Source organism: Cervus elaphus, chromosome 3 (assembly GCF_910594005.1).
Source record: "Cervus elaphus chromosome 3, mCerEla1.1, whole genome shotgun sequence".
Lineage (NCBI taxonomy): Eukaryota > Metazoa > Chordata > Mammalia > Artiodactyla > Cervidae > Cervus > Cervus elaphus.
In genome coordinates, this window is record NC_057817.1 from 6,938,896 (window position 1) to 6,965,342 (window position 26,447).

General features: G+C 41.3%; 3 protein-coding genes across 10 annotated transcripts in view; 1 reads left to right on the forward strand and 2 right to left on the reverse strand.

Moving 5' to 3' along the window:
- Positions 1 to 882: 882 nt before the first annotated feature.
- PHLDA1 (pleckstrin homology like domain family A member 1) lies at positions 883 to 4,242 on the reverse strand. 2 transcript variants are annotated; one of them, XM_043879811.1, is made up of 2 exons: positions 3,039 to 4,242; positions 883 to 2,642 (listed from the first exon to the last, which is right to left on the reverse strand). In XM_043879811.1, the coding sequence occupies exon 1, from the start codon at positions 4,210 to 4,212 to the stop codon at positions 3,070 to 3,072; it is 1,143 nt and encodes a 380-aa protein (XP_043735746.1). In that variant the 5' UTR covers positions 4,213 to 4,242; the 3' UTR covers positions 883 to 2,642; positions 3,039 to 3,069. The 2 variants fall into 2 exon arrangements, with proteins under 2 accessions (XP_043735746.1, XP_043735738.1); XM_043879803.1 differs by having other exon boundaries at positions 3,044 to 4,237.
- A 498-nt stretch (positions 4,243 to 4,740) lies between these two features.
- LOC122685954 (actin, alpha skeletal muscle-like) lies at positions 4,741 to 8,377 on the forward strand. Its single transcript, XM_043890990.1, has 2 exons — positions 4,741 to 4,776; positions 7,423 to 8,377. Exons 1-2 carry the CDS (start codon positions 4,741 to 4,743, stop codon positions 7,741 to 7,743), a joined length of 357 nt encoding a protein of 118 aa, XP_043746925.1. The 3' UTR covers positions 7,744 to 8,377.
- An 11,644-nt stretch (positions 8,378 to 20,021) lies between these two features.
- The window catches only part of NAP1L1 (nucleosome assembly protein 1 like 1), a 36,988-nt gene continuing 30,562 nt past the window's right edge, over positions 20,022 to 26,447 (reverse strand). For 4 of the 7 annotated variants that reach the window (XM_043879867.1, XM_043879835.1, XM_043879877.1 and 1 more), the window contains 7 exons: positions 26,228 to 26,373; positions 26,114 to 26,133; positions 24,673 to 24,795; positions 23,893 to 23,922; positions 23,331 to 23,381; positions 22,296 to 22,367; positions 20,022 to 21,610 (listed from right to left, as the gene is read on the reverse strand). In XM_043879867.1, the coding sequence (XP_043735802.1) occupies positions 22,332 to 22,367; positions 23,331 to 23,381; positions 23,893 to 23,922; positions 24,673 to 24,795; positions 26,114 to 26,133; positions 26,228 to 26,373 (406 nt within the window). In that variant the 3' untranslated portion in view covers positions 20,022 to 21,610; positions 22,296 to 22,331. Of the gene's footprint in view, positions 21,611 to 22,295; positions 22,368 to 23,330; positions 23,382 to 23,562; positions 23,659 to 23,892; positions 23,923 to 24,672; positions 24,796 to 26,113; positions 26,134 to 26,227; positions 26,374 to 26,447 lie in introns of those variants that run through there. The other 3 variants (XM_043879858.1, XM_043879886.1, XM_043879850.1) reach the window with 2 other exon arrangements.

Here is a 26,447-nt window from a genome sequence, read left to right on the forward strand (position 1 = left end):
ACTAAAGCCCACCAGGCCCCTCTGTCCATGGATTCCCCAGGCAAGAATACTGGAGTGGGTTGCCATGCCCTCCTCCAGGGGATCTTCCAGACCCAGTGACTCTTGCATCGCCTGCATTGGCAGGCAGACTCTTTACCACTGCGCCACCTGGGAAGATCCTAGGGTATCCAGAATACCCTAGGTGGTTTGTATTGTTTTCATAGAGGTAATACGAAGCCACCAACACATTCAATAATTTGCACCTATTATTTTGTGTTGTTGTGTGTTGTTAAGTACACTTGTTTGTTTCCTTGTTGTTCTGGAATAATTAAGCCATAATAAGTCTTAGTTATATAATAAAAACCACCCTATTATACTCTCCCTTCTCACTTCTGAGTTTTCACAGTTACTAAAAAGGATTCAGACTAGAGAGTCACTAGGAGAGTCAACTCAATCATAGCAGAGCAAGGCCTGAGGGCTATGGAAAGATAAGACAAGGAACCATGATTCTGATGGCTACATTATGAGCCAGAGCCATTGTGAAAAAGAAAAACTTCCAGCAGCGAGGAGGGAGCCTGGGCATCCTTTTGTAAGCTAACAACATGTAGGTACTTTTAAAAGCCTACCTGAATCTTAATTTTATAAGTATTTGCTATAGATTTAAATTTTTTTATAGCACAAGAATTTGAAAAAAAAAATCCTTTCATCTGAGAAAAAAGCTGTGGTTTAATGGGGTCATATGATCCGCATTTATTAAAATGAGAGTACAATGGGGGTATTATTAAAAAGCACAGCAGTAGTTTCAAAGAAATCAAACCAAACTTTACTTAAGAACTCTTTGAGATCTGCTCTCTGAGCTGCCCATCATATATATATATATATATATATATATATATATTTCCACCCCCCCCGAAACTGCAACTTCGCCTTGAAGTGGGAGCCCACATAAGTTCTGCTTGCCCCTTGGTTGAATTTTATTTTTCACCACTTCTTTGGATCTCAAATTTTCATCATTTAAATATCACACTGAGAAGCAATTTGACCTTCAAACTCCTTTTTAGATGGAGGGAGAATAAAGGTGCCTCTAGCATGAAATTCTATTTTCACTTCCTGACTATACAACTTAGCAGTGGCCTAACGCTGACCATTCCAATTTAGAAGCTGGAAAAATCCTGATCAAGACGATGTGAAAACGAAAATGGAAAACAGAGCTGTTAGTAAACCCATGAAAGATAGGAAGTGATTTTCAGCCCCAAGAAGATTTGGTAGCATCTATGGCTCTTTTTTAAACTGAAGTAGCATCTGCACTTGTGGATTTTGACCATCCTTTTCATTTCACACAGAAGAGGGTTTGTTCTACCTTTAAAAGCACATCCTCTTCCCCCAACCGTCCCAACCCCCGGACTCCTGAAAGTTGCTGCTAAAACAAGACTAGGTTGTTTTCTTACTGCAAATCCAGTGTTTATCCAGTCCTTCCTTTTTCAATTTCTGAGTTTAGTTAACCTAACAACAAAACATATAACCCTTGGATTTCTCACTGAGCGATAAAGAGCAAAACAGTTGGTGTCTCTGGTCAACATTCTCAGAATGAAAACAAAAAGCTATGACTCCCAGTCCTTTGAAACATTTAGAAATTGTATTTTAAACTATGAGATTCTAGAATATGCTTCTAGAACAAAGTAGAAGAAAGGCCAGGAAATGCGGTTCACATCAAGTGTGCCAAGCTCTTGAAGAAGGGTAACTTCTACTGTGGATAAGAGCACAAATGTTCTCTCAAACAACTGGAATAAGTCTTTACCCCCACTACCCGTTTTTTGAAATGAAACATCTAATGCATTCATACTCTGAAATCATAGAAAACTCATTATTAAATCTCCACACAAAGACAATCTAAGCAAGGCTTTTCCTACAGCAGACCAAGTTCTCCTGTATATTCAGGATACAGTCATCTTGCCATCAACTGGGTTATGTATTAAATATTTTGAATTAGATACCATTACTACTGATTTCCTTTTAGAAAAGCAATTAGATTTTTATAATTACACCATTCTGAACATTTAACTTCTTTAAAAGTTCTACACAAAATACATGTCTAAGGAGAAAAAAACTAATTAAAAAAAAAAAACAGAACGAAAACCCCACATAATATCACAGAGTTTAATTTCAACCACCTGGTGTAACAATGAAGTGTCAGACCTTCTGAAAATGCCCTAGGAATAATGAATAAATTCTTGTGTTCCTCTGTACCCCCTTTTTTCTTTCTTCTTTCCCAAGACTACAACTTACTAAGGATAGGTTTTCGAAAATAAAGTTTCTTTTCTGGAAAATGGCCTACATTCAGAAATGTCTCAGAACAAGCATTAAAAAAAAAACAAACTAATAAATAATGAGTCAAAATACATTAAAATAAAATTACAGTACATCATCCCTCCTAGAAGGTCCATCATACTGGAAGATCCTCTCCAAGGTTCATAAATAAAGCCTTCTGGACTCAAAATCTTTCCTGCATTGTGAAGAAGAGTATGCAGAAAATAAGTGGAATCACGAGTTATCAGTCGGGTTCTGTTCAAACTACTTGATTTGGTGCGCGGCGGGGAGACTTGTTCTCGATCCAGTGAAGACAATAGAAAGGTGCTCGTCCCGCTTCCTCAAGTCCCCAAAACCTGGAAAGAAATGACACGAACGGAAGTGAGAAGCTCGGACTCCTACCAGACCCAGCTGTCTTGGCGCCTGTCCCGCGGAGTCTCTCCCTCGAGCGCCCAGACAGTCCAGCGGCGCCGAGAGCGCCAGGAGACGGCCGGCGGCGCGGCCGGGGCCGGGGCCGAGCACCCCGGACACGGGCGGGCCGGCGGGGCGGGCGGCGCTGCGGGCCCCTTCCTGTCCAGCGCGCATCTCTCAGCCTGCCCTCCCAGCCGGCCTCTGCGGGCTGCAGCCTGGGCCCTTCTCTCCACCTCCCGGGAACCTAGGTTCACTTCTCCCTTTCCCACCCAAGAGCCGAAGCCGTGGGCAGGCTTCCTGCTCCTGACACCCCCAGACCCGCTCCCCGGACCCGCGCCGACCTTACCGCGTCCGGGCCGGGTGCTGCCCTCTTCAGGCCGAGTTGGAGGTGCTGCGGAGGAGCCGGTGGCCGTGCGCCTGCGAGAGCGGCGGTGGGTGCGGGTGCGGCAGTGGGTGCGCGTGCGGGTGCGGGTGCGGGTGCGAATGCGGGTATGGATGAAGCGGCTGCGGCTGCGGCTTCGGCTGGGGTTTGGGCTGGGGCTGCGGCTGGGCTTGGGACGGAGGCTGCGGCTGGGCTTGGCTTTGGGGCTGAAGCGGCTGCGGCTGCGGAGGCTGTTGCTGGACCAAGTGCTGTTGCTTCTGCCGCGTGGACTTGACCGCCAGGATGGCCTGGCGATTCTTGTACTGCACCATCTGCAACGTGATCTCCGCGTTCCAGCCCTGGTCCTGCGGGCACCGAAAGTCGATCTCCTTGCCCTCAGCCATCACCACCGTGAAGTACATGTACTTGCCCTTGCGCTCCACGCAGTCCACGGTCTTCATGTTGGAAAAGTGCAATTCCTTGAGCTTGACCGGCGGCTCGAGGCCGGCCACGGCGGGGCCTCCGGGTTGGGACGGCTCGACCGACCCCTGCCCGGGCTGTTGCTGCTGCTGCTGGTGGTGTTGCAGCTGTTTGGGCGGGATGAGCAGCAGCCCCTCCTCGGTGAGGATGCAGCACTTTTTCTTCCAGAGCTGCAGCAGCCCGTCGCTGCGCTTCTCCAACACCCCCTCCTTCAGCGCCTTGCAGCCGCTGCTCTCCAACATCCTCCCGGCATAGGGGGCGCCGCCGCTCGGCTCGGCCTCTCCACTTCCAGCCGCCCGGGTCGGGGGCAGCAGCAGCAGCCGCGCGCCGTCCTCGCCCCAACGGCTCCCGCGGCCTCCGGGCCGGAGCGCGCAGAGGAGGCTAACGCGCAGAAAGCAGAGCGGCGGCGGCGGCGGCGGCGGCTCGGGGTCCGGGCAGCAGGGCAGCCGCGTCCTGATGCGCCTCAAGGTCCCGGAGCTGCGAGCCGCCGGGCCTCTGCCGTCCTCTTGCGAGCGCTCACTGAAGGGCACTGGCCGGGCCCCCTCGCGGCGCTTTTGAATGGGCCATACCCCCCACCCCCGAGTGACACCCAGCGGAAAAGGCGGCTCCTGGCGCCCGCGCTGCGGGGGAAAGCCCAGCTCCGAGAGGCGCTCTGCCGCCGGCGCGCGCCTCATTCACTTGGGGCCTTTCCAAAGCCGGCCGCGTCCACGCCCCCCGCGGCCCTCGCTCCGCCTCCCGCCGCCCACTCGCTTCCGCGCTCCTTCCCCAGGCTGGCGGCCGGGACGCGAGCCCCGGAAACGCGTCTCCTCCGCCTGGGACCGCGGCCGAGGGCGCCCCGACTGCCGGGCGGAGAATGCCGACACGCAGAGGGCGCCGAGAGGCCATCCCCAGCCGTCGCGCCTCTCCGCCCGGCGGGGCTCTCCGCGAACAGCCTCGGGTGGGCATGGGACTGCCCAAGTGGGCGCAGCTGCCAGACTGCCGGGCACGCCAGGCGGACCCTCTGCTCTCCGGAACTAGCCCTGGGGGTTCGCGCTGGGCTCCGAAACCTCGCAGAGCCCGGTCCAGGCCTGGGCCAGCGAGGAACTGGGGCTGAGGTTCGCAAGCCGCGGAGTCCCGCGACCCGTGCCTCCCCCAGGCCCCACGTAGACATCTTAGTGCACAGAGGGCGGCAGGACACGGTGTCTTTACGCTCACGTTCGCTCATGGCCACTACCCAGCTCTTCTTAGAGAGCACGATTGTTAGAGCAACCGTCTGTCCCTTTTGGAGTGGATAAGAGGAAGGGGGCCCCACTGGAAATTCCATGACATCTCGCCTTCCTTTTTTCGAGCCTGGAGCGCAGGCACTCATCTTAAGTGACACACGCCCTTGGGCTCCCTCTAGACCCATCCGTACAGCCTGCAGTATCTCCCAACAGTAACTGCAAATTGGGGTAACATCCGGTTCTGAGATCCCGCACTTTAACCTCCAAACGGCAGGTTGGCCTCCGCGGACCCCTCTCTGCGAACGCCCAACAGGTCATATCTCTCCTAATCTCATTTATCTGTAACCTCGGGGAAGGTCATTCTGTGCTCGCCCCTAGCTCCCTCCTACTCCATTTAAGCAATTTCTATAGAAATTCTGGGAAACAAAGCAGGTTAAAGAGCATAAACCGAAATCAAACCTCTTACGAAACTGTATTAGACAATCCCAACTATGTACCCACCCTGAAAAATATGAAGAATTACACAAAAGAAAGAAATGAGGGGTGGACAAATCAGAGTTGGCCAGGGTAACAGGAAAGGCTGCTACTTGTGTTCAAGAAGGAAGAAAGGAGAGCTGAGTTCATCTGCAGTGTCTGTCATCTGGCTGGAACAAAGAATTCAAGGGGGAAGAAGTGACAGATGAGCTTGGAGAACCCCGCAAGAGTCAAATTCTTTCTGTGTCACGCTTAAGAAATTCGAGGTTCATCCCGAGGTAATCGAGAACAAAGGATAACTTTTAATCACGGGAGGGTCCTGAATCTTGATGAAAGGAACAATGTTTCAGCACAGAAAACAATTCCAGCAGAGTCTTGAGACCCACTGAACTGCACTTAGCTGTTCTCAGGGCCTTCACATGGTTGACAGATGAGCAGTCTTGGAAGGAGAAAGGCGATTAAAATCATGTAAAGATCTCTAGTAAGGTTACATTAAAACAATTCTGTATAACAATGACAAACACTACACCTGATAGCTCAGTTTTTCCCTGCCTTTGTAGGACAAGTGAGCATTCCAACGAATTTCCACATGACCAGCTGTTCCTCTTTTTAACAGAATGCCATTCTTCAGCTCCTTTAGAAAGGATGCTTCCTTTAAATGTGTGATTCGAGTCTCTGAGGCAGGTGTAGTGGGGAAAGACATTTCATATGGAAAAATTATATAATACAAAATTGACTGGCTAAAAGTAAGACATATTCTGGCAACCCAAGCCATTTTCTTAAGAGAAACTTAATGTTTTGGTGTTATCTAACCTGCAGTTTATTAAAAAAAAAAAAAAGTGAAGTTGCTCAGTCGTGTCCGACTCTTTGTGACCCCATGGACTGTAGCCTACCAGGCTCCTCCGTCCATGGGATTTTCCAGGCAAGAGTACTGGAGTGGGTTGCCATCTCCTTCTCCAGGGGACCTTCCCGACCCAGGGATCGAACCCGGGTCTCCTGCATCGCAGACAGACGCTTTACCATCTGAGCCACCAGGGATGTAGCAAATGCATTCTATCTCAATTACTTTAAAATGTCTAACCAAACAGCATAATTTTCAAAAGCACTAGAGACTTTAAAACTCAGAATTTCCAGTTGGCTATTTGATAACTTAGTGAACACTTTGGAAGTAGTTTGCCTTCTCCAACCCCGTGCGAGTGTGCTCAGTTGTGGCTGCAGTCGTTGCAACCCCATGGACCAGGCTCCTCTGTCTATGGGATTCTCCAGGCAAGAATTCTGGAGTGGGTTGCCATTTCCTCCTGCAGGGGATTGAACCTGTGTCTCTTGCATTGGCAGGCATGTTCTTCACTGCTGTGCCACTTGGGAAGCTTTCCAACCACACAGTGCAACTGATAATTGGAAATCTCAGTAACATAATACAGAAATCTTGATTAACTTCACTCAGTTTCACCAGTCATCACCAACTCATAAAAATGGACATATTACCATTTTTAAAGACAACTTATTTCACAGAAAATGAATAACAGGAAATAATTGTCCCCCTTCCCCTCCCTCACAACTTCAGGTGTAGATAATGAAAACCTACAAATGCCACTTAAAAATTACTGAAGTTTAGAAAGCTAAGTCAGTCATTGCTCTGGTAAAGACGTCTGAAACGGCCAAGTCACAACGGATATTACAGTCAACTGCATCAAGTGTTCTATCAGCAGCATCTGACAGAGCCGGTCGCCTTCTGCCCTAGAATACAGCTCTTCACTGGCTTCAGGGACATCACTCAGCTTTCTCTCTCCCTCCCTCGTCACATGATCTGTCTCCTCCATAGCTTCCTCCTCTTCCCGGTCTTTTACTATGACTGCCCCGAAGCTCAGCATGTGGTTCTACACCCACTCTCATGTTGATCTCATCCAGTCTTATTCTCAATAACATCTGTGTGCCCAAGACTCCCAGATTATATCCAACTGCTTGTTACCAAAGAATAAAACAAAAAATATCGCCAAAGTTAACCAAAAAAAAAAAAAGGCAACACCCTGGGCAGGGGAACACATACTGGTGAAGACTACTGGTGAGTAGTTAGTTAGAGGGAAAAGTCTGAGGGGATTATTGGTCATAGAAAGCAGAGTTCCTAGAGCTTTTGCTAAAAAAATAAGATAGTGTGCTGGATAGGATGGAGTCCATAGGCTTATATACAATTGGCTTGATTGTCCATAGGCTTGTATATTAATCATAATTCCTAGACAGAATCAGTTCAGTAAGGGTCTGGAGTCATTTAAAGTTTGTGGTTTTTTAAGAGACTTCGCTTGTGGCAGGACCACCATGTACCCTGGCATCGCGGACAGGATGCAGAAAGAGATCACTGCCCTGGCACCCAGCACGATGAAGATCAAGATCATCGCGCCCCCTGAGCGCAAGTACTCCGTGTGGATTGGCGGCTCCATCCTGGCCTCGCTGTCCACCTTCCAGCAGATGTGGATCAGCAAGCAGGAGTACGATGAGTCCGGCCCCTCCAACGTCCACCGCAAGTGCTTCTAGGCGGACTGTTGGCTGCGTCACACCCTTTCTCTTGACAAAACCTAACTTGCGCAGAAAACGAGATGAGATTGGCATGGCTTTATTTGGTTGTTTTTTTTTTTTTTTGTCTTTTTTTATTTTTTTTTTTTTTTTTTTGGCGCTTGACTCAGGATTTAAAAACTGGAACGGTGAAGGTGACAGCAGTCGGTTGGATCGAGCATCCCCAAAGTTCTACAATGTGGCCGAAGACTTTGATTGTACATTGTTTTTTTTTTTTTTTTTTAAATAGTCATTCCAAATATCGTGAGATGCATTGTTACAGGAAGTCCTTTGCCTTCCCAAAAGCCACCCCACTTCTCCCTAAGGAGAGGGGGCCAGTCCTCGCCCAGTCCACACAGGGGAGGTAATAGCATCGCTTTTGTGTAAATTATGTACTCCAAAAAAAATTTTGTTTTTAATCTTCGCCTTAATACTTGTTCTTTTTGTTTGTTTTATTTTGAATGGTCAGCCATCGTGGCCCCCTTTTTTTGTCCCCCAACTTGAGATGTATGAAGGCTTTTGGTCCCCCTGGGAGCGGGTTGAGGTGCGGAGGCAGCCAGGGCTCTCCTGTACACTGACTTGAGACCAGTTCAATAAAGTGCACACCTTAAACACACACACACACACACAAAAAAGAGACTTTGCTTGTTAGTATACCTGCAGTGAAAAATCCCCTTCAGTTTTTATATATTCCAGGCCACGGTTAAATTGAATTTTTCCTTTTTCCCTCTACTATTGGGTGTCTAACAGAGACCTCAAATATGTGCATATCTCCTCCCCCTGACCTGTTCCACCTACCTACAATCCCTTCTCGGTACACAGCAATTCTATCTGTACAGCTGCTCAAGCCAAAACCCATGGAGTGGTGCTGCCCTTAAAACAAAGTGAGAAGCCTGGAGCTTTGGAGAACCAATACTGCACATCTATCTGGAACTCATATTCACACTAGACCACGCTCCAGGTACTCAGGATTCCAAGCACACTGTCGAAATGACCTCGGCGATTTCCATCACTGTTGTGTGCACTGGTGTGTGAGGGAAGTGGACAGATTTCGAGCATGCAGGCTAAGGTGTTTGCACAAATGTGCATGAGGCCCCCCTGCCATTCAAATCAGAGGCAGGGATGGGAGGAGAAGGAAGGGGGGGCACAGGCAGAGGACCAGGTTGCTTGTAAGGAAGGTTCTGGCACAGGACTTTTAACGATCTAAAATTCAAACCTGGCCTTCTACATATACTTACGAAGGTGTATTTGGCAAAACGGTAACATGGGACATGTTTTCAATGAACTTTAAATATCTTAAATCACTGGTGTCTCCATTGCACTCTTACCCCAGGACGGCAAGTGTTTAGAAGCATGCCTGCCTTGCATGAACCTTTGACTCCTTTCCCGTACTCAAACCACAAGTTCAGTCAAGAAATCCCATCAGTTATGCCTTCAATTTACATCTATATTGTTCATCTCTCTCTGCTTCATTACCACCCTGATCACCTCTCCTCTGAACTACCACCATGGCCTCCTAACTTGCCTCCCTGATTCTACCCTTGTCTTATCATCTATATTATAATCTCTAAGTCATCCCAATCACTTTCTTCATCTTTGCTCAAATGTCATTTCAATGAAGACTTTCATAATCACTCTAAAACTGCAACCACGAATTTCCTAGTTTTCCTCATAGCATGTATCAGTATTACCTCCTAACATAATGAATAATTTATAATGCCTACTGCTTATTTTTGTTCCCATTCCTAGACAACGTAAGCTCCTCAAGAGGGCAAAGATCATTATTCTGATGTATCCTGATCACCTAACACATTTCTTGACACAGCAATTCAACACACGTAGAAATTTTAAGTTGACACAAAAGCCCATATCTGTCATAAAAAGAATATCAATGTCTTCAAATACTTGACAGATTTTCATAATGCATCCTATTTAAAGTTGTCAAACTGTAAGAAAACTTTATGAAAGGAACTTCTAAAACCTGCCATACTAATACATGTATTTGGTATTAGTTTAAAAAATAGATTTACTATTATACATGGTAAGCCTCTCTGAACTTTTTCTGTAAATAATTTTTGTTATTTTTTGGCTGCACAGTGTGGCATGCAGGATCTTCATTCCCCAAACAGGGATGGAACCTACACCCCCTGCAGTGTAAACAGAGGTTTAAGCACTGGACCACCAGGAGAAGTCCCTGGAGAATTTCATGGAGAGGAGCCGGTGAGCTAGAGTCCATGAGGTCACAGAGAGTCGAACACAACAGAGTGACTAACACTGTGGGTTTTTTTATAATCTACAAATGCTATCTAAAATAGGTCCTACAAACCTTTTACCGAGCAACATGCAACTTAATATTGAGAGGTATTTATGTATCATACTATTGCTTGCTTTTTTTTTTTAAGTCGCTTAGTCATGTCCGACTCTTTGTGACTCCATGGACTGTAGCCCACCAGGCTCCTCTGTCCATGGAATTCCCCAGGCAAGAATACTGGAGCGGGTAGCCGTTCCCTTCTCCAGTAGATCTTCCTAACCCAGAGATCGAACCCAGGCCTCCCGCATTGCAGATGGATTCCTTACCATCTGAGCCACCAGGGAAGCCCATTGTTTGCTCGTAAGAATAATTTAAAACAAAAAAAACAGTAATGGAACAGAATTGGTAGCAGTCTCTTAGTTGGCTGTCAGATATTTGCTTAAAAGTTCACTAATCAATACTGGCTTAAAGACATGTAACAGAACTTAGTTTTAGTGTTTACTTGATTACCGGATTGTAAAGCTTTTAATCTATAGACTTCCTAATTTGAAATATAAACAAACTCATGAAAAATGTCATTAGTGAAGATGTGGATAGAGTTCAAATTATCTTTTAAGAAACAGTTAAAAGCAAAAGCCAAGTAAATCATGAAAGTACAAGTCAGGTCATCTTCATCAGTGTATAAAGGCCCACATTCAGACTGCATTTTAGATTTCTTAACCATTCATCTCTTCATTTTAGAACACTCTACTCAGTAAAAAAATACTGTATAGAAATGGCAAGTTGAAAAGCTTAACAAACAACTCTTAAGACTGTATACAGAGCTATCCGGTTTTCACAGATGTGGCCCTCTAGTTCCCTCCCGTTTTGCCGTAAATTGATGAACTGTGCCTCCTAGTGTCCAATTTGTATAACACAGCTTAGAGCAAGTTACACTAGTCAACAGTAATTCACAAGTTATTGTAACCAGTTCACAGACAGCATTATCAATCAGCTCTGTCTTTTCTATTCTGCCAATAACCTAATTTTTAGGTTCTCATTTCTCACTTATGCTCTTGTAATACCACTTGAATCCAACCATTTGAATCCTAATATACTGCACTGCTAATATTTGTTCACAGAATAGGAAACAACTCCATCTGCTACTCATGTAAGAAAGACCCGAACGCCTCGCTCTAGCATGGGAAGCTTTCCCCGGGGCTTTAAAGCCCTGCCTGCATTTACAATTCCTTCTGCTCAGCTTGTCACATGTCTACTTGTGCTGTCTTGCTCTTCTTAGTAACATTTCATTTTTCCAATGAATATCCCACCTCTTAGCTTTCTTTAGGCTGAGTTAATTCCTTCCTAATCATACTGCACTACTTCCAGTCTGCCAAGTAGTTAATATTTACGGTTAGTACTATCATCATTGTACCTAGGAGCACAGTGATCTTCGTGGAGACTGCTGGTTAAGTGCTAACTGACAGCGCTCAAGCTGAGACTTAGTTCTGGCTGGAAATACACTAACATTCAAAACACGGTACACAGGCTAAAGACATTTTACTGAAGACAGTCAGCACCTGAGTCCAGGAGAATCTGGTACTCATTAAAGACACTTACTAGAGTAATAATACCTTTCAAGTGATAAATGGAAATATAAGGTGAATGAAACAGAGCAGACGTTCAGCTCTGCATTGCCTACATGAGTACACAAGATGATGATGATGCTCTGAATTCTGACAGAGGGGCTGTAGGAAGCACCAGGCATTCCAGCAGCAGACAGTGGAAGCAATTGTGCTGGCAGATTAGCCTATGGCAACCCACTCCAGTGGTCTTGCCTGGAAAATCCCATGGACTGAGGATCCTGGTAGGCTACAGTCCATGAGGTCGCAGAGTCGGACACGACTGAGCGACTTCACTTCCAGTAAGAGCCTTAAACACCTAATGTTCTAAGTCCAATTCTACCCAAACTGGGTAAATGCTTCTGTTGTTTACAACTCAAATAGTTCATGGATAGCCAGTCTGCAAACCTCTCTGAAGGGGCTAAATTACACAGGGAACTCCCTCTTTTCCAACATAGCACATAGTCTGACAACAGATGTTTGTTTGATCATTACTGGTACCTGCCAAAAAATGAGTAAATCAGTAAATGAGCAAAGGCTTTTTTTAGGTGGTAGAGGAAGAAAGGTATAAACAGTGAGTATAGTAACCCCAAAAATCTAAGGATGAAGGGAAAAAATGACATAAGTTGCTTTGGTGATGCGATAAAATGCAGTTACTTCAGAAGAGGAACTTGGGGGGGTTGTTTGTTTTCATTTATTTTTATTAGTTGGAGGCTAATTACTTTACAATACTGTAGTGGTTTTTGCCATACATTGACATGAGTCAGCCATGGATTTACATGTGTTTCCCATCCTGATCCCCCTCTCCCGCCTCCCTCCCCAGAACTTGGGTTTTAAAGACCAAGGATAGGAAGATGGAGGATGGCTCAAAGATGACAGGGCAACCAACAGAAAACCAAGAGCAAGAGAGAACTCTGTGCATGGCCAGGCTCAGAAACATTAAAAAACACTTTTTTTTTAACCAAAAGATAGAACTTTTTATGGCAAGCTTACACACTGCCACTAAGCCTATCAGGAAAAGCAAACCCTCATCTCTGAGGCAACAGCAAAATCGCCACACAACTCGTGACTACTCAGCATCCTTTAACAGGTCAGAAACTAAAACATTTATTAGTTCTTCTTTCTAATGAGATTCTATTTACCTTTTTGCTTAAGTCATTGTCTCAATCTCTCTTATGCAAGCAGGGGTTCTAGGAAAAACACTGCTAGGATAAAGTGAAAAGAAAAGCCCTGGATGATGGATAAGACTCCAGTCAGAAGTCATCCTCAGGCTGTGCTCCTAAGTTACCTTTCTGGAACTGGTTTACTTGCTTCCAAAATGCAGCTGCTTGTTTCCTGTTTTCCAGCATATCCCTAATCCTTTTCTACACCTGAAGGTCTTCAGCATGCACAGCTGATGTGGCTGTGATCCCAGCCTTCATTCTCACAAATTTCACTTTGGCTTTATTTTTTTTTTTTTTCTTTCTTTTTTTTTTCTTTTCTTTTTTTTTTTTTTTTTTTCACTTTGGCTTTAGATACCCAGGGTCTACAGCATTAACCAGATCCCCACCACCCCACCCCCCATGCTGGAAGCACTGATCACTCATCCCTTAGGACAGCTGGACGCCAGGTGGATTCTGCCTCCTTTAGCGCTCCCTGCTGTCCAAAATCTGCACATCATGGGTCAGAGTGGCAGCAGCGATTTCAGACAAGAAAGCCAACTGTAAAGATGGAAGCCAAGTGTCAAGCACAGCAAAGCAGAGGATGAAACTCACACAGGTGAGAACACAGATAAAGGCTAAAAAAACTGACATCAAACAGACTCCAATACAGATCAACTGTGCAACCCTGTTGTTTAACTTTTATCCTACATACGGAGAGGGAATTACCATCCTCAAACAAGTGTTAGTATTAAATAAAACCTTATTCCTCTTAATTATCTGAATACACATTTGGGTTTTTTTTAAAAAAAGATGCTGATGAAGATTTACAATGCAAAGTCTTACCTAGTCTGAAAAACAAACAGTACAGCAATGAAACTTCCTTCTGAACGTCTAACTATAGATCACACCCATCCTTTGAAGAGAAATGTATACTTTATGTTGTGGTTGCATACGGATCTGCAAGGAGATTCAACCAGTCCATCCTAAAGGAAATCAGTCCTGAATATTCATTGGTAGGACTGATGCTGAAGGGCCACCTGATGCAAAGAACTCACTCACTGGCAAAGACCCTGATGCTGGGAAAGACTGAAGGCTGGAAAAAGGTACGGCAGAGGATGAGATGGTCGGATGGTATCACCGACACAATGGACATGGGTTTGATTAGATTCCGGGAGTTGGTGATGGACAGAGGCCTGGTGTGCTGCAAGCCATGGGGTCGCAAAGAGTCGGACACGACTGAGCGACTGAACTGAACTGACGGTATGGTGAGATGGCATCACTGACTCAGTGGACATAAATATGAGCAAACTCCGGGGGTTGGTGAAGGACAGGGAAGCCTGGCATGCTGCAGTCCATGGGGTCACAGAGTCAGACATGACTTAGCAACTGAACATCAACAACAGAGAAATGATGTCTAACTTTTTGTTAGTTATTAGTGGCAAATGGATGCTTTCAAAAACCCAATACAATATTGTAACTAGCCTCTAATTAAAATAAATAAAATAATTTTTTTAAAAAGTGGACTTTTGAAATGACAACAGAAATTATGCTAAAAATTGTAAGGACAGGGAAGCCTGGCGTGCCGCAGTTCATGGAGTCACAAGGAGTCGGACAGGACTTGGTGACTGAACTTTGTATGGTCATTTATACCTAGCATTTAAGGTTCTTTTACCAATCAAGCTTGACATGATCATGATCCAGAATGACCTAATTATGTCTACATCTGGTAATCTTTGCAACCCCATGGACTGTAGCCTGCCAGGAACCTCTGTCCATGGGGATTCTCCAGGCAAGAATACAAGTGGGTAGCTATGCCCTCCTCCAGGGGATCTTCCCAACACAGGGTTGGAACCCAGATCTCCCACATTGCAGGGGGGATTCTTTACTGCCTGAGCTACCATGTCTGACCTTACTAATCTTGATTGTCCAGATAAATTCAAATTGAGTCCAGTATGATAAAGTAAAATGTTCTTTCTCCATAAATAGGCATACAATATATAATTTAACCTTTCTTCATGTTTTAACACATTTGGGAAACCTTTGCAGCTTTTATCAATACTATTATAGCCAACTGTATTTTCTAAAGACAAATTATGGTCACTACAAGATTCCAGTTCCTCTCACCTTCCCCAAATTTTATCATTTCTCCAGCAAGATGTTGAGACCTCTTCCATTAAACTTCGGTAGGTTTGACTGTAACCAAGAGTACTGAAGAGATGACTTCCCAGGGTAGGCCTTGGAAAGGATAAAACTGCCTAATTCTTAAAACCCAGCCATCATGCTACGGAGTCCAGGAAGGGTTCTGGCCACATCCCAGATGAGGTCCCATCCAGCACTGACCACCTGAGTCTAGTCCCCAGCCTTCCAAGCTGCCCCCTGATGCTCTGTAGAGTGAAAATGAACTACTCAAGCGCAGTCAGCAAAAAGAAATCTTGATGCTCTACATTTGAAGAGTGGTTCTGTTACGTATTATAGTACTAGGTAACTGCAACCACCATTGATTCAACTCTCCACACTCCCACTGAGATGACAGAATATACACAGCCTAGTTTTGTGGTTTTACTGGTTTTCTCAAAACAAGTCAGTATGTAGTCAGTAGGCAGAAACGTGACAACTACAAAGGATCTTAGAGCATCTTGGCTGACTGAAGTGACTGAACTGAGAATCAATCACTTCATCTACTACACGGCCCCATTCAGTATTATGGGTGGTAAACTGGTAGGCGACCAGATAAACCCTAATTGTTTGATGCATTTGTTGCACAAAAAATTTCTGTACACCTATCATCTTCCTGGCCCCAGATCAGAAGTTAGGGAATCCAGTAGTAAACAAGCATTCCTACAGTAGTTCTTGAACTGTCAAAACCAGGTAAGAACTAAGAAACCAAATAAAGTACATGTTAATTCAATGAAAAAAGAGACTGTTGAGCTAATGAGATAAACACACACAAGACTCAGTAGAAGGAAGTGAAAGAAAAGACAGCCAGGCATAACTGAAACAGAACAGAAATACAAGTCACACAGGACGGGCTGCTGACACTCAAGCCGTTCTAAAGATTCTGGGTCTACTCACCAAAGCAACTGAATAGCAAAGACAACAAGCCTGATCCAAGTTTAAAACCACATCTGGACTGAAAACAGACACGTCTCACTGTCCACCCACCACGTCCAGGAATCAAGGGAAATAAATGTTAGGGATGGAGACGGATGGGCTGAGTCACGACAGCTTGGAAGTTTTGGAGCAAGAGGTATCAACAAAACTTCATTTAATTTTACTCTATATGATTTCTGGATTTAACAAAGGGAAATAAATCAGCATTTAAAAAATATTAACTTTAAAAACTGACTTTACGTAAGGGTAACAAATTATTTTTTTCTATTTTTACCTTTATATAACAAAAACCCCTCAAAATGGGGACACAGATTTATATTTATTATCCAGTCTTAGTCTCAGGGTTCTTTTGTACACCAAGGAGGGCCACCTCTTAGCCAAGAGCCATTCTGCCTTTAGAACCAACCAAACATCAAAACAGAAAAAAAAAAAAAACCTAATTTTGAAACTGTCAGAATCAATTACCCAAGATGATCCAAACCAAATTCTAGGTTTTCTTATGTTTAGGAGACACGTTTATTGTGTCATGATGTGTTAAAACATGTCTATCAGGTTCTATGTACTTTTGCACTACTTCAATAAATGTGTTCTCAGTGCCCACAATGCATCAAAACAATGAAGCTGAAAGAACAAGCGGTAAATGAACTCCAAACTATTTAACCATTCTACTACCCAATGTATCAACTGTTTCTTTATTCCCATACTCATTAAAAATGGATGATTACAGTACTTGTTTAGGGCTGCAAGGTTTTTAGTCTAGTCTGAGCCACTTTTATTCATGGTTTCTTATTCCTATGGAGCAACCTCACCTATAATTCCCAGCTGGATCAGCTATTACCAACCCTACCTGTTCGAAGGTAATTACAATTTTAATTACTAGAGTAAGGCTAGAATAAAATCCTAATATGTTGGATTAACTTTGAGGTTTCAGTGTGTGCTAAGGTTTTACTATATTTCCTCAGACTGTCACCTGAAAGGACCTAGAAAAAAGAACATCCCAGGAACAAGCAAACTCACCATCTAGACTTGGTTTCCAAGTATAGTTCCCAATGAAGGGAACCAGGAGTCCTTGGGGAAAACAGCCAGTTTCAGAGGTGGGACCAGAAAGTCCATGATAAACCCAGAAAGGACTTCCCTGGTGGCTCAGTGGTAAAGAATTTGCTTGCAATGCACGTGATGCGGGAGACATACATGGGTTCCAATCCCTGATCAAGGAAGATCCCCTGGGCAGTGGAAACGGCAACCCAACCTTGCCTGGAGAACCCCTTGGACAGAGAAGTCTGGCGGGCCACAGTCCATGGGGTCACGCATGACTTAGCGATGAGTTTTGAGATTGAAGTGCAGAAAATCTTTTTGAGCTATCAAGTATGCAAGTAAGTGTGCAAATGATGGGACACCCAGAAAGCACACAGGGACCAGCTGTCAAAGGATACCACTGATCTAACCTGAGATGATTTAAGCGTCAAAATGAATTGTATGTTGTAAAACTTTCTGATTTTGATTAATTGTACTGTGAATTTCATCCTACTGAAAACACAGTTTAGAGATAAAGGTGCACAATGTCTACAACATTGCCAAATAGCTTAGGAAAAAGATATATACATAAATTTAGAACCATGTCGAAAGTCAATAAATGGTGATTTTGTGTCAAAGAATATGCAGGAATTCTTTTAAAGATTCTAATTTTAGAGTTAAAAGTTGCAATATTGATAAAGGCTCCCCCACAAAAAGCAACCTGGCAATTTAAGCAGATGCATTGCAGATAGCCTTGAGCCTGTCTTCCCCTTACTTTGACACACTGCGCTAACTTTAGTCCTAGCCTCTAACCAGCCCCAATGTTCTTCACAGTTGGCCCGGTCACAGCATGTCTTAAAGCCGTCCTCGGCGGCGTCACCGCCTGGAGCCACCCATGGCTCGGTCCCCATAAGCCTCCCGCTCCCGTGCTGCCTGGCAGGCGCTGAGGACAGCCCTCCTTCAGGACCTTCCCGGTCCCTGCTCACCTTCAGCTGCTCTACCCTCCTCCATCCCTTGCTACACAGATATGTGCTCCCAGCTAAAAGCACAAGATTTGAGTGTTTTAGCAGACAGGACCACTCCATCAAAGTTTCTAAACCACAACTACCTGAAGTTCATGAATAAAAAACACTTTGAGTATTACCACCACTAATTCTTGATATATGAGACCTGTCCGCTTCTGGCACTGGCGTTTTTCAGCCCTTATACGCAGTTACTTGTTTCTAAATTTAAAACCGCCTTTCTGAGGAGCCAGGGTGGCAGAAGCGAACAGATGCAGCAGCGGGCCTCCCGCGAGCTCACCTCCTGAGGCCCGGACTGCAGCCCACGGCTGGCTGCGACCGCTGAGCAGCAGGCAGTTCACAGGGCGCGAGGCAGAGGCGGCGGCCCCGCCAACCGCAGGGAAAGCAGCCCTGCCAACCGCAGGGAAAGCAGCGCTCGAGGCTATCGCACCTGCTCAGGCCAGGCAGGTGGGAGGCTAGAGGTGCTGAGTTTCAAAATAATGAAGCTCTACAAAAGCTATAAACTATCACTTTTCAATGTGAAAATTAAGCAATATGATTACCAACTTATTTCCTGCTGGCAATTTATTGTTGCTAAGTTGTTAGGCTTCATTTCTTATTTATTCCACACTTGAGAAAATTAGTCAATACCTCAATTTTTTAAAAAGCTGAAAAACAAAGTACAGTATAATGTCAAATTGAACAAAAGATACAGCTTATATTGTATTTTTGAAAATATAATTAACTGAATACATCAACTTTCCTAATAAACATTTATCCTTAAAAGTAATTCCACATCCCAACAAAGATGTTCCCATTTCTCTGAAGTCAGTAAGCAATCCTTAATTAGTCCAAGAACTTGGCTTTTCCTCCAAGTTAAATTTTTAGCATCTGGACTTTTAAACTAGTATACAAAATCACCACTATATATATATCTATGTTAATTTCACCATTTTCATTTACATTTACTTTTCAGCTATTAGAGACTTAGTGCTTTAAGCAGCAAACTACCTAAATTATAAACATGTATTTTCAAAACAAAAATCCAGTTCACAATTATATATACAGTGCAGAAGATTAAAAACTACATTAGCATGTGATTTCTTTTTCCTAAGGTTCCTATAAAGAATGTATGCTTGTTCTATACTATCCATTAATTCTGTACATTTAAAACATTTGGCTTGACTTAGTCAAAAATATAAAGGCTAAAATTTTTATAAGACTAACTCATTAAAAATAGGACTCAAACTCTAAACCAAGCCCTAAAACCAAGCATTCAAAGAATATCTGAATAGTAAATAGTTTTAGTATTTCTGCATGGTATGATGAGGTTTCACAAACAATTCAAAAGTTTTATTATTCAGTGATGGGAATGGCCTACAACTCAGATAACCCACAAAGTCATATGGTTTTTACAAGCAGCAGTAATATAAACAGTTAATTCAGTTATCTTAAAGACCTCATCATCTACCAATCAATACCATTAACCTGTTCACAGAATGAAAATATTTCTTCAAGTCTAATGTGTCCTTTTAAGGTTTATGTGTTGCTATTAAATGTGTTAAAAAGAAATAAGAGGTAGAATCCCATTTTTTAAAGTACTGCTATGTAAGCCAATTAAATGACATTTTTATGTCACATAAATACTAATACCGCTTCAGTGAACTAGGTTGCTTTCAGAGAGCCATGTTAAACGAAAACCTAATCCATTTATGGAACTGTTGTTCTCTGCTTACTACCATATTTGAGTAACCATAAAAATAGAAAAAAATCTTAAGTGTATTATTTTGGAGGTATTCATATGGGATTTTACCATTTCTAGAAAGAAATGAGAGAACTTTTTGGTAGTCACAGCCTGGACTAAAGAAAAGTAGAAACTGAAAATGTAAAGACAGAATCCGAAGGGCCTCAAGAACATCTGTAGTAACTGAAAGCATAATCTGCAGAACATAAAATTCTTTCCTTTCCAATCTTCCAAACAAACTCCACTTAGCAGGGCTTGGGAGGCTGCTCTTAAAATTACATATTTTACAGGCCATCATGGCCTAAGCACAGAATAGCCTAAAATATCTTCACTCTTCTTCTTAAAAAGAAGTATATATACTCATTCTTTTTCAAAAACGACCCAAAATATCACCAGTACATTTTATAAAATTAAATGCAAATTTTATTAAGGATTTCAAATTACATATGTCAAATTTCTAAAATGGAATAGAACCATCTTGAAACTGGAGAGATGGCATTGATGAACACTGATATCCCTTGAAACTCCAACTTTATTTAAAAAAAAAAATTCCTCTGCAGACCATATTCCCCCAATATAACAAGAAATAGTTATCTATCTCTTCACTTTGGCAACTGCTATTTCCTAAAGGAAGAGTTTTGCTGCTACTTTTAAGTTCATTAAAAATGGGATTCTATCTTCAGATTAAAATTTTTTAGTTCAGAAGAAGCTGTGTTCAAATGAGCTATGGGTACAAAAAAAAAAATCACTGCAGAATGTCTAATTAAAACAAGCAAAATCATTTTGAAAATGAAGAGGAAAAACAGAAGGTGTTTTCATGGCATTTTTTATGAACTACTGCAACTGGTTAAGGATTTCCAGTAGGTACTTAAAATCTCAGGAGGAATGGATAGTACTATACAAATAACAAAATGTGTTTATATTCTGAGACCTTAATACTAAATTTTTAAAACAGAAGCTCTATCACCTCTAAAAATGAGCCCAATGTAATTTTATTAAAACCAGGAATTCTAGGCTTTCCTATAATTATAACCCAATTAGTCCACTCTGTCAAACCTTTAATATTCATCCCCAAAAGTAACAGTATTTAGCCTGAGGTATTTTAAATGTGGCTCTACAGTCCCTAATTTAATGGCATTTTCCGCCTCTAACAATGGTCTTATTTCCACTTTAGTTCCATGACATCTGTAGTATTTACTACAATATAGTCACAATTAAAATAGCTGGAAAAAATCCTAGGACCCCTTGAAACAGCTGCTCATTACCTACTTTTGTTAAAATAGGAGCCACACAAAGATCTACAAATGTTGCCCAACTGGATCCAGAATAAAGGTACTTATACTTGGTTTACCAGTTTAACTATTCATATCAAGCCTTGGTATAATTAAGATGTTGACTATCACATACTTATGGTACAACAGGTCCAAAGTTTTGAGTTTTTAATGCAACCGAGAAACATTTCATAAAATTTTTAACTTAATATGCCTTAACACGTCTGTGAGGTAGTTGAGTCAACAGTACTACCCATTTTAATACAGAGTCAGACAAAAGGCAAGGGTAAGTAGTGACACACTTTAAGCAGTAAGAACTGGAACTGACTGTAAGGCTCGGGGCCCTCAGTCTAGTTACGACCAAAGGAAATGAATTTAACTTTTTACTCTTTCTATGAGAACCATTAAATCTTTTAAGAATTTATCTTTTTTTAAAATACTTTCTTATTAGTAGATACAGCAGTACCTCTTCCAAATTTGGCACCCTTTTCTTCAGTAATATGGTAAACTGGGTACATAATTAAAGCTAGGCCTCTGCTTCTACCTGAATTAGTACAAAATTAAGACATTATCTTTTGAGAACTAAAATTATATGACATTTTTATTTTAGGCTGCAAAAACAAAAATGAGCAAACAAACAAACAAACAAAAAACTTGAAATAGGCTTGTCAAATGATGTAAATTCATCCTTTCCAGGAAAGCAGAAGGTAGATCCTACCACAAAGAAAAGATGCTTAGTTAATGGAGGTTAAATTTTAGAAGTACAATTAAAAATAATGAGGCATAACTTCTGAAAATACTAGGTTTTATTCACCTCCCTATGATAACCAACAACCACACTATTAGTTAATAAGCTTTTCTTATAGTAACTAATGTCACCTGACATACAAAAACCTGTTAATCTAAATTATCAGGTGTAGTCTTACTGGAAATTCTTAACCATATACTTTACTTGACAAGTTTTGCTTTTTAAATGATGAATTGTCTTAATGTAAGTCATTGTATTTCTGTTATAAAGTAATGAAAGGCACAGCTCTTGCAAGCAAACTTAAACCCATTCAACCAGCTGAAAAAATACTTTGGTTCTTCAGGAAAAAAACTTAGCAAGACAAAAAAATCTGGTTCATTTCACAGTTCTGTTCATTTTCATAGCTTTAATCTAACAGTTACACGATAAAAATACTCCAAGAAGAACCAAACTATATAGCAACGGACAAACATGCGTGAGAGATTCTGTGCATTCGATGCAGCTGGCAGAAAAACTAGTTAAAATGTTAAGTAGAACAAATTTGGTCTTTAAAATATCAGTTCCTTTCCTTTAAAAAAAACTTCTGAGTCTACCAAGAAAATACAAAAACATAAGGCTGTAAGTAAATAAGAGTTGTGTTTAGGCTATTACAGTGCAGGTTATCCTCAAGGCCACATACATCCTGCTTCACTGCTGCTTGCACTCTGCTGGGTTTTGATCCTTCTGTTAAAGGAAAACAACAAGTCAATCTATCTTTTTCTATCTGCTTCAGGTAATTTTTCAATAATAATTATTTTAATTATCACATTATCTCACTGTTCTGTCAAAATTTTTGCCAAATTAAAAAAAAATGATACAGTAATGATAGCAAATTATTCATTCAAATATTACAGAGTCACGAAAATGCTGAAACAAAGTCCGAATTTTACAGTGTAGAATGAACTCCATAAAGTGAAACACATTAAAGTATAATCTTAAAACAGTCAAACAAATTCTAAGTCATATCACCAATTGTTTTTGCCTTTCAAAAATACTAATTTCATTCATATTTAGCTGTTAAGACCAATTCAGACATGTCAGAATATTTGATTTTTTAACTACCCTCTCTTACCTGATGACTAGGTTAAAGCGTCTTCTGGGTATTTTATAGCATAAGCCAATGAATAAATGCATTAAAGAGAAAGTGGAAGTTTCTAGTGAATCCTGTTAACAAACCAAGCATTTTGTAGGAGATAAAGTCCTTTACTAACCCTGAGATGACAACCTCCTACTAGGACTCAGATGTGGAGAAAAGAGGTGACTGGGAGAACCTAATAGTATTGCGCCCCTGTTTCTGTGCACTGCTGCATTCAGATTATTTAAAAACTGTTAATAAGCTTTCCTTTGGAAAGAAAACATCCTAAACACCAGCTAAGTAATTCTGAATGCTTAAAAATGCCCCAAGATAAGGCACCATTAAAATAGAATCCTAGGGCTATTCAGGCTGAAACTATGAAAAACGTTAAGGTCAGAACCAAAAATAAAGTTTCTTCAGAAAGGTATTGAAATTACTCGTACTGTTGATATGCCAGTGAGGAGAGATTTATTAAAGACTTTAATGGGCAAAAAGGAACTTTATATTCAGAAACATCAACTCATATTTAACCTGCCTTAAATTGAACAGAAAACAGCACTAATTTTGCTCACCTTTGGGTCATAGTCTGGATCATTTTCCTCATCTCCTTCTTCTTCCCCTTCCTATATTAAAGTTCAAAATGCATCCATGAAGTAGGTACACAGTAGGAAGAAATGGCTCATAATGTAGGGAGAATTTAGTACAAGTTACTCTATAAGTCAACAGACTTTTCATGATTACAGAGTTTGGTGACAATGCAATTTAATTTGAAAGCTTCTAATATGAAAAATTTCCCAACACAACTTGAGACATCCAGACAGGTTTTATTGAAAAGATTTACTGCAGCCAACGTTGAAAAAGTTTACTGCAGCTTTTGACTTCTTCAAAGAGCTGATAACCCTGCAGCAGAACAGAATTATTTGAAATAAAAAAAGTGTTCTGAGTTTTGCAGTTTATTTATTGAAACCTCATACATACATTGCTTGGATGTAGAATTCTAAAACCACGTTTTTCCAAAAAACGTTTTTATCCCTTATCATGGAATAATGAATATACCAATTGAATACATAAGTCACTCAATTTGCTTCTCAATGTGTTAAACTGAGAATTATTTGCTCATTTGGTAAACATTACCTCATCCGCTTCTTCACCTTCTTCATCATACTAAAAAAGGGAAAAAAAGATGACGTTTGAATGAAGCTAACAAACATCTGAAAGTAGCATTTACTTAATATCCACCACTGTATCCACTAATGTCTAAAAAAAGGAAAAAATACTTCGTTTGGCAACTGATTAAAACAAGGACAATAGCTACATGAATCACCCAGCTCAGTGCTACGATCTAAACTTGACAACTTAAAAATAAAGAACACAGGATAATCATGGGTAAAGTATGATCAGGTAACTATGACTGTAAATATTTCAGTATGTAAAAAAAAAGGACCTAAAGCCTATTTGAATGATTGCCACTTAACAAGAAAGATGTCCAAAATATTGGAGAACATCCTATTTTTACCTTAAATTGTTCCTTTGTATTTCTATGAATAAAAATTCTATGCTTTCTAATAAAGATTTTTATATCAGAATTCAAAAATGTCCAAGGTTATGATTTGTTTGGTCAAAAACATGTAATGGAATTACAAGAGTAACCCAACATACTGAAGTTTTACTATTGCAAAGTAGCCTTCCTAATAGTAGGAAAATAAAAGCTACAATAAACCAAGCACAAAGATTCTAACAGAATCTGTTTAAAACAATTCAAAAAAGTTACCAAAAAGGATGTAAGTAATCAGCCTAATTTTGAATTATTCTGTCTTGCTTTTTAACAGCTCCATCTATTCATTAAACCTCTCACCAGTTCTGACTACCACACCCGCACCAAAGGATTTCACTGCAGGATTCAGATTCACTCACATCATCGTCATCATCTTCAATAGCTTCTCCAGTGAAGTATAACACTGATCTTGGGATTATACGCTCACGTAAAAAGTGACCAATTTCAAAGTCTGCAGCGAGGATGGCTTCAGAATCATCATCCTTTTAAAGAAAAACAGACGCACAAAATGTATGAACTTACTAAATCTCAAATATGTGGGACTGCTCGGTTTAAATCATTCATAGAAACGCTCAACTTCACTTTAAACACTTAAAACTAGCTCATGTGTGCATGATCAAATAGTCATCTACATGTGCCTCAGGTTTACAGGTTTTTAATAAAAAGAAAATGTTAGGAGGTCAGTGTACCTACTGATCATTGCTTAGTTTCCTCTAGTTTAAAAGTTACAATAGCAACTTTGCTATATGACCTCAATTTTCTTTTAAAGATATTATTGAAAACACCGAATGGAATAATAGTAACGAACTTAGGCTCTTATAAATAAAATAATGTATATGGCACATAATATAGACCAGAGAGGATCACTTCATACTTTCTGAAAGAGACTTATCCAAGCAGCTGGGTAGTGCCAAATGTCACCAAGTCCTACTTGATAAAGACTAAGTCAATCTCAGATTACTACTTAACGGCAAAGTACAGCATAGAAATGCTGCTGACATTCAAATTTAAAATTATTCCATAAAACTAAAGTTCCAATTCTGTGATAGTAAACAATGAGTAAATATTCTGTGAAATCCTGAATGTTTATTTTTGATCCATTAACACAATCCACTCTAGTAACAACAACAAAACACCAAAGGGTTAGGGGAGAAGACTTTCAAGGAAAAATTCTAATCCCAGACAGAGATGTTCTATCCATAACTACTCAAGACTGTTTTTTGTTACCATCAATACTTGGTAATAGACTTAGGCCAAATTCAAAACATGTCTAGCCTACACTCCATGTATAGATTTCTTTAAGGCTATTCCTCATTCCAGGCTGTATGCCAAGCACATTTCAGCTATATGATCACATATATAAAACCAAATTTCTACTGGAATAATAACCACAGAAAGAAATCTAAGCAGAATGTGGTTAGTGTTTTGTAAACAGTATAAATGACTTAAAACACTCCATTTTCAATAAGGAAGAAAACTTAATAGTTTGAAAACTTGAATCCCTCATGTCAGTATTTCCAAGTCTCAAAAGAAAAGAAAATCTTTAGCCTCCCACCATTTCTCAGTGGAAGCAGCAAAAGCATTTTCTCTTTTTTTTTTTTTTTGATAGGACAGCATTTTCAACGGAGTAATTTTTCAGATGTGTAAAGGTCCTCTTCTCTGCACTGCAAGCCTCAGTACAAAATACTAGCAGCCACTTTCCCACTCCTCACATTTGAGAACCAGTCTTTTAATTTTTTATATACAGTCCTTTAATTTTATACATAGTGAACAATTCAACAAATAAACAATTCAGCTTACCAGATCTCCACTCTCAGGAACTGCAAAATTGAGAAAAGAAATTCAAATGAGTAAAAAGTTACACAGAGCTTATAATAAAACAACCATAAATACTCAAAGTAAAGCACTATTTACCTTCCGGAGGGGCAAAAAAGTTAAAGAAAGAGTCATTAGAGACTGTCTTGGTCACAGTGCGAACTGTCCCACGCCCCTTGTGTTTCTGCTTCTTCTTAATCGTTTTCAAAGTGACATTCTTCCCTTTTTTCCAATCTATCTGGCACCTTCCAAAACAAAGGCAAAAGAATGTCTATCACAATTAACACATTTACTTTCAACTGCTGGAAAGTTGACATTT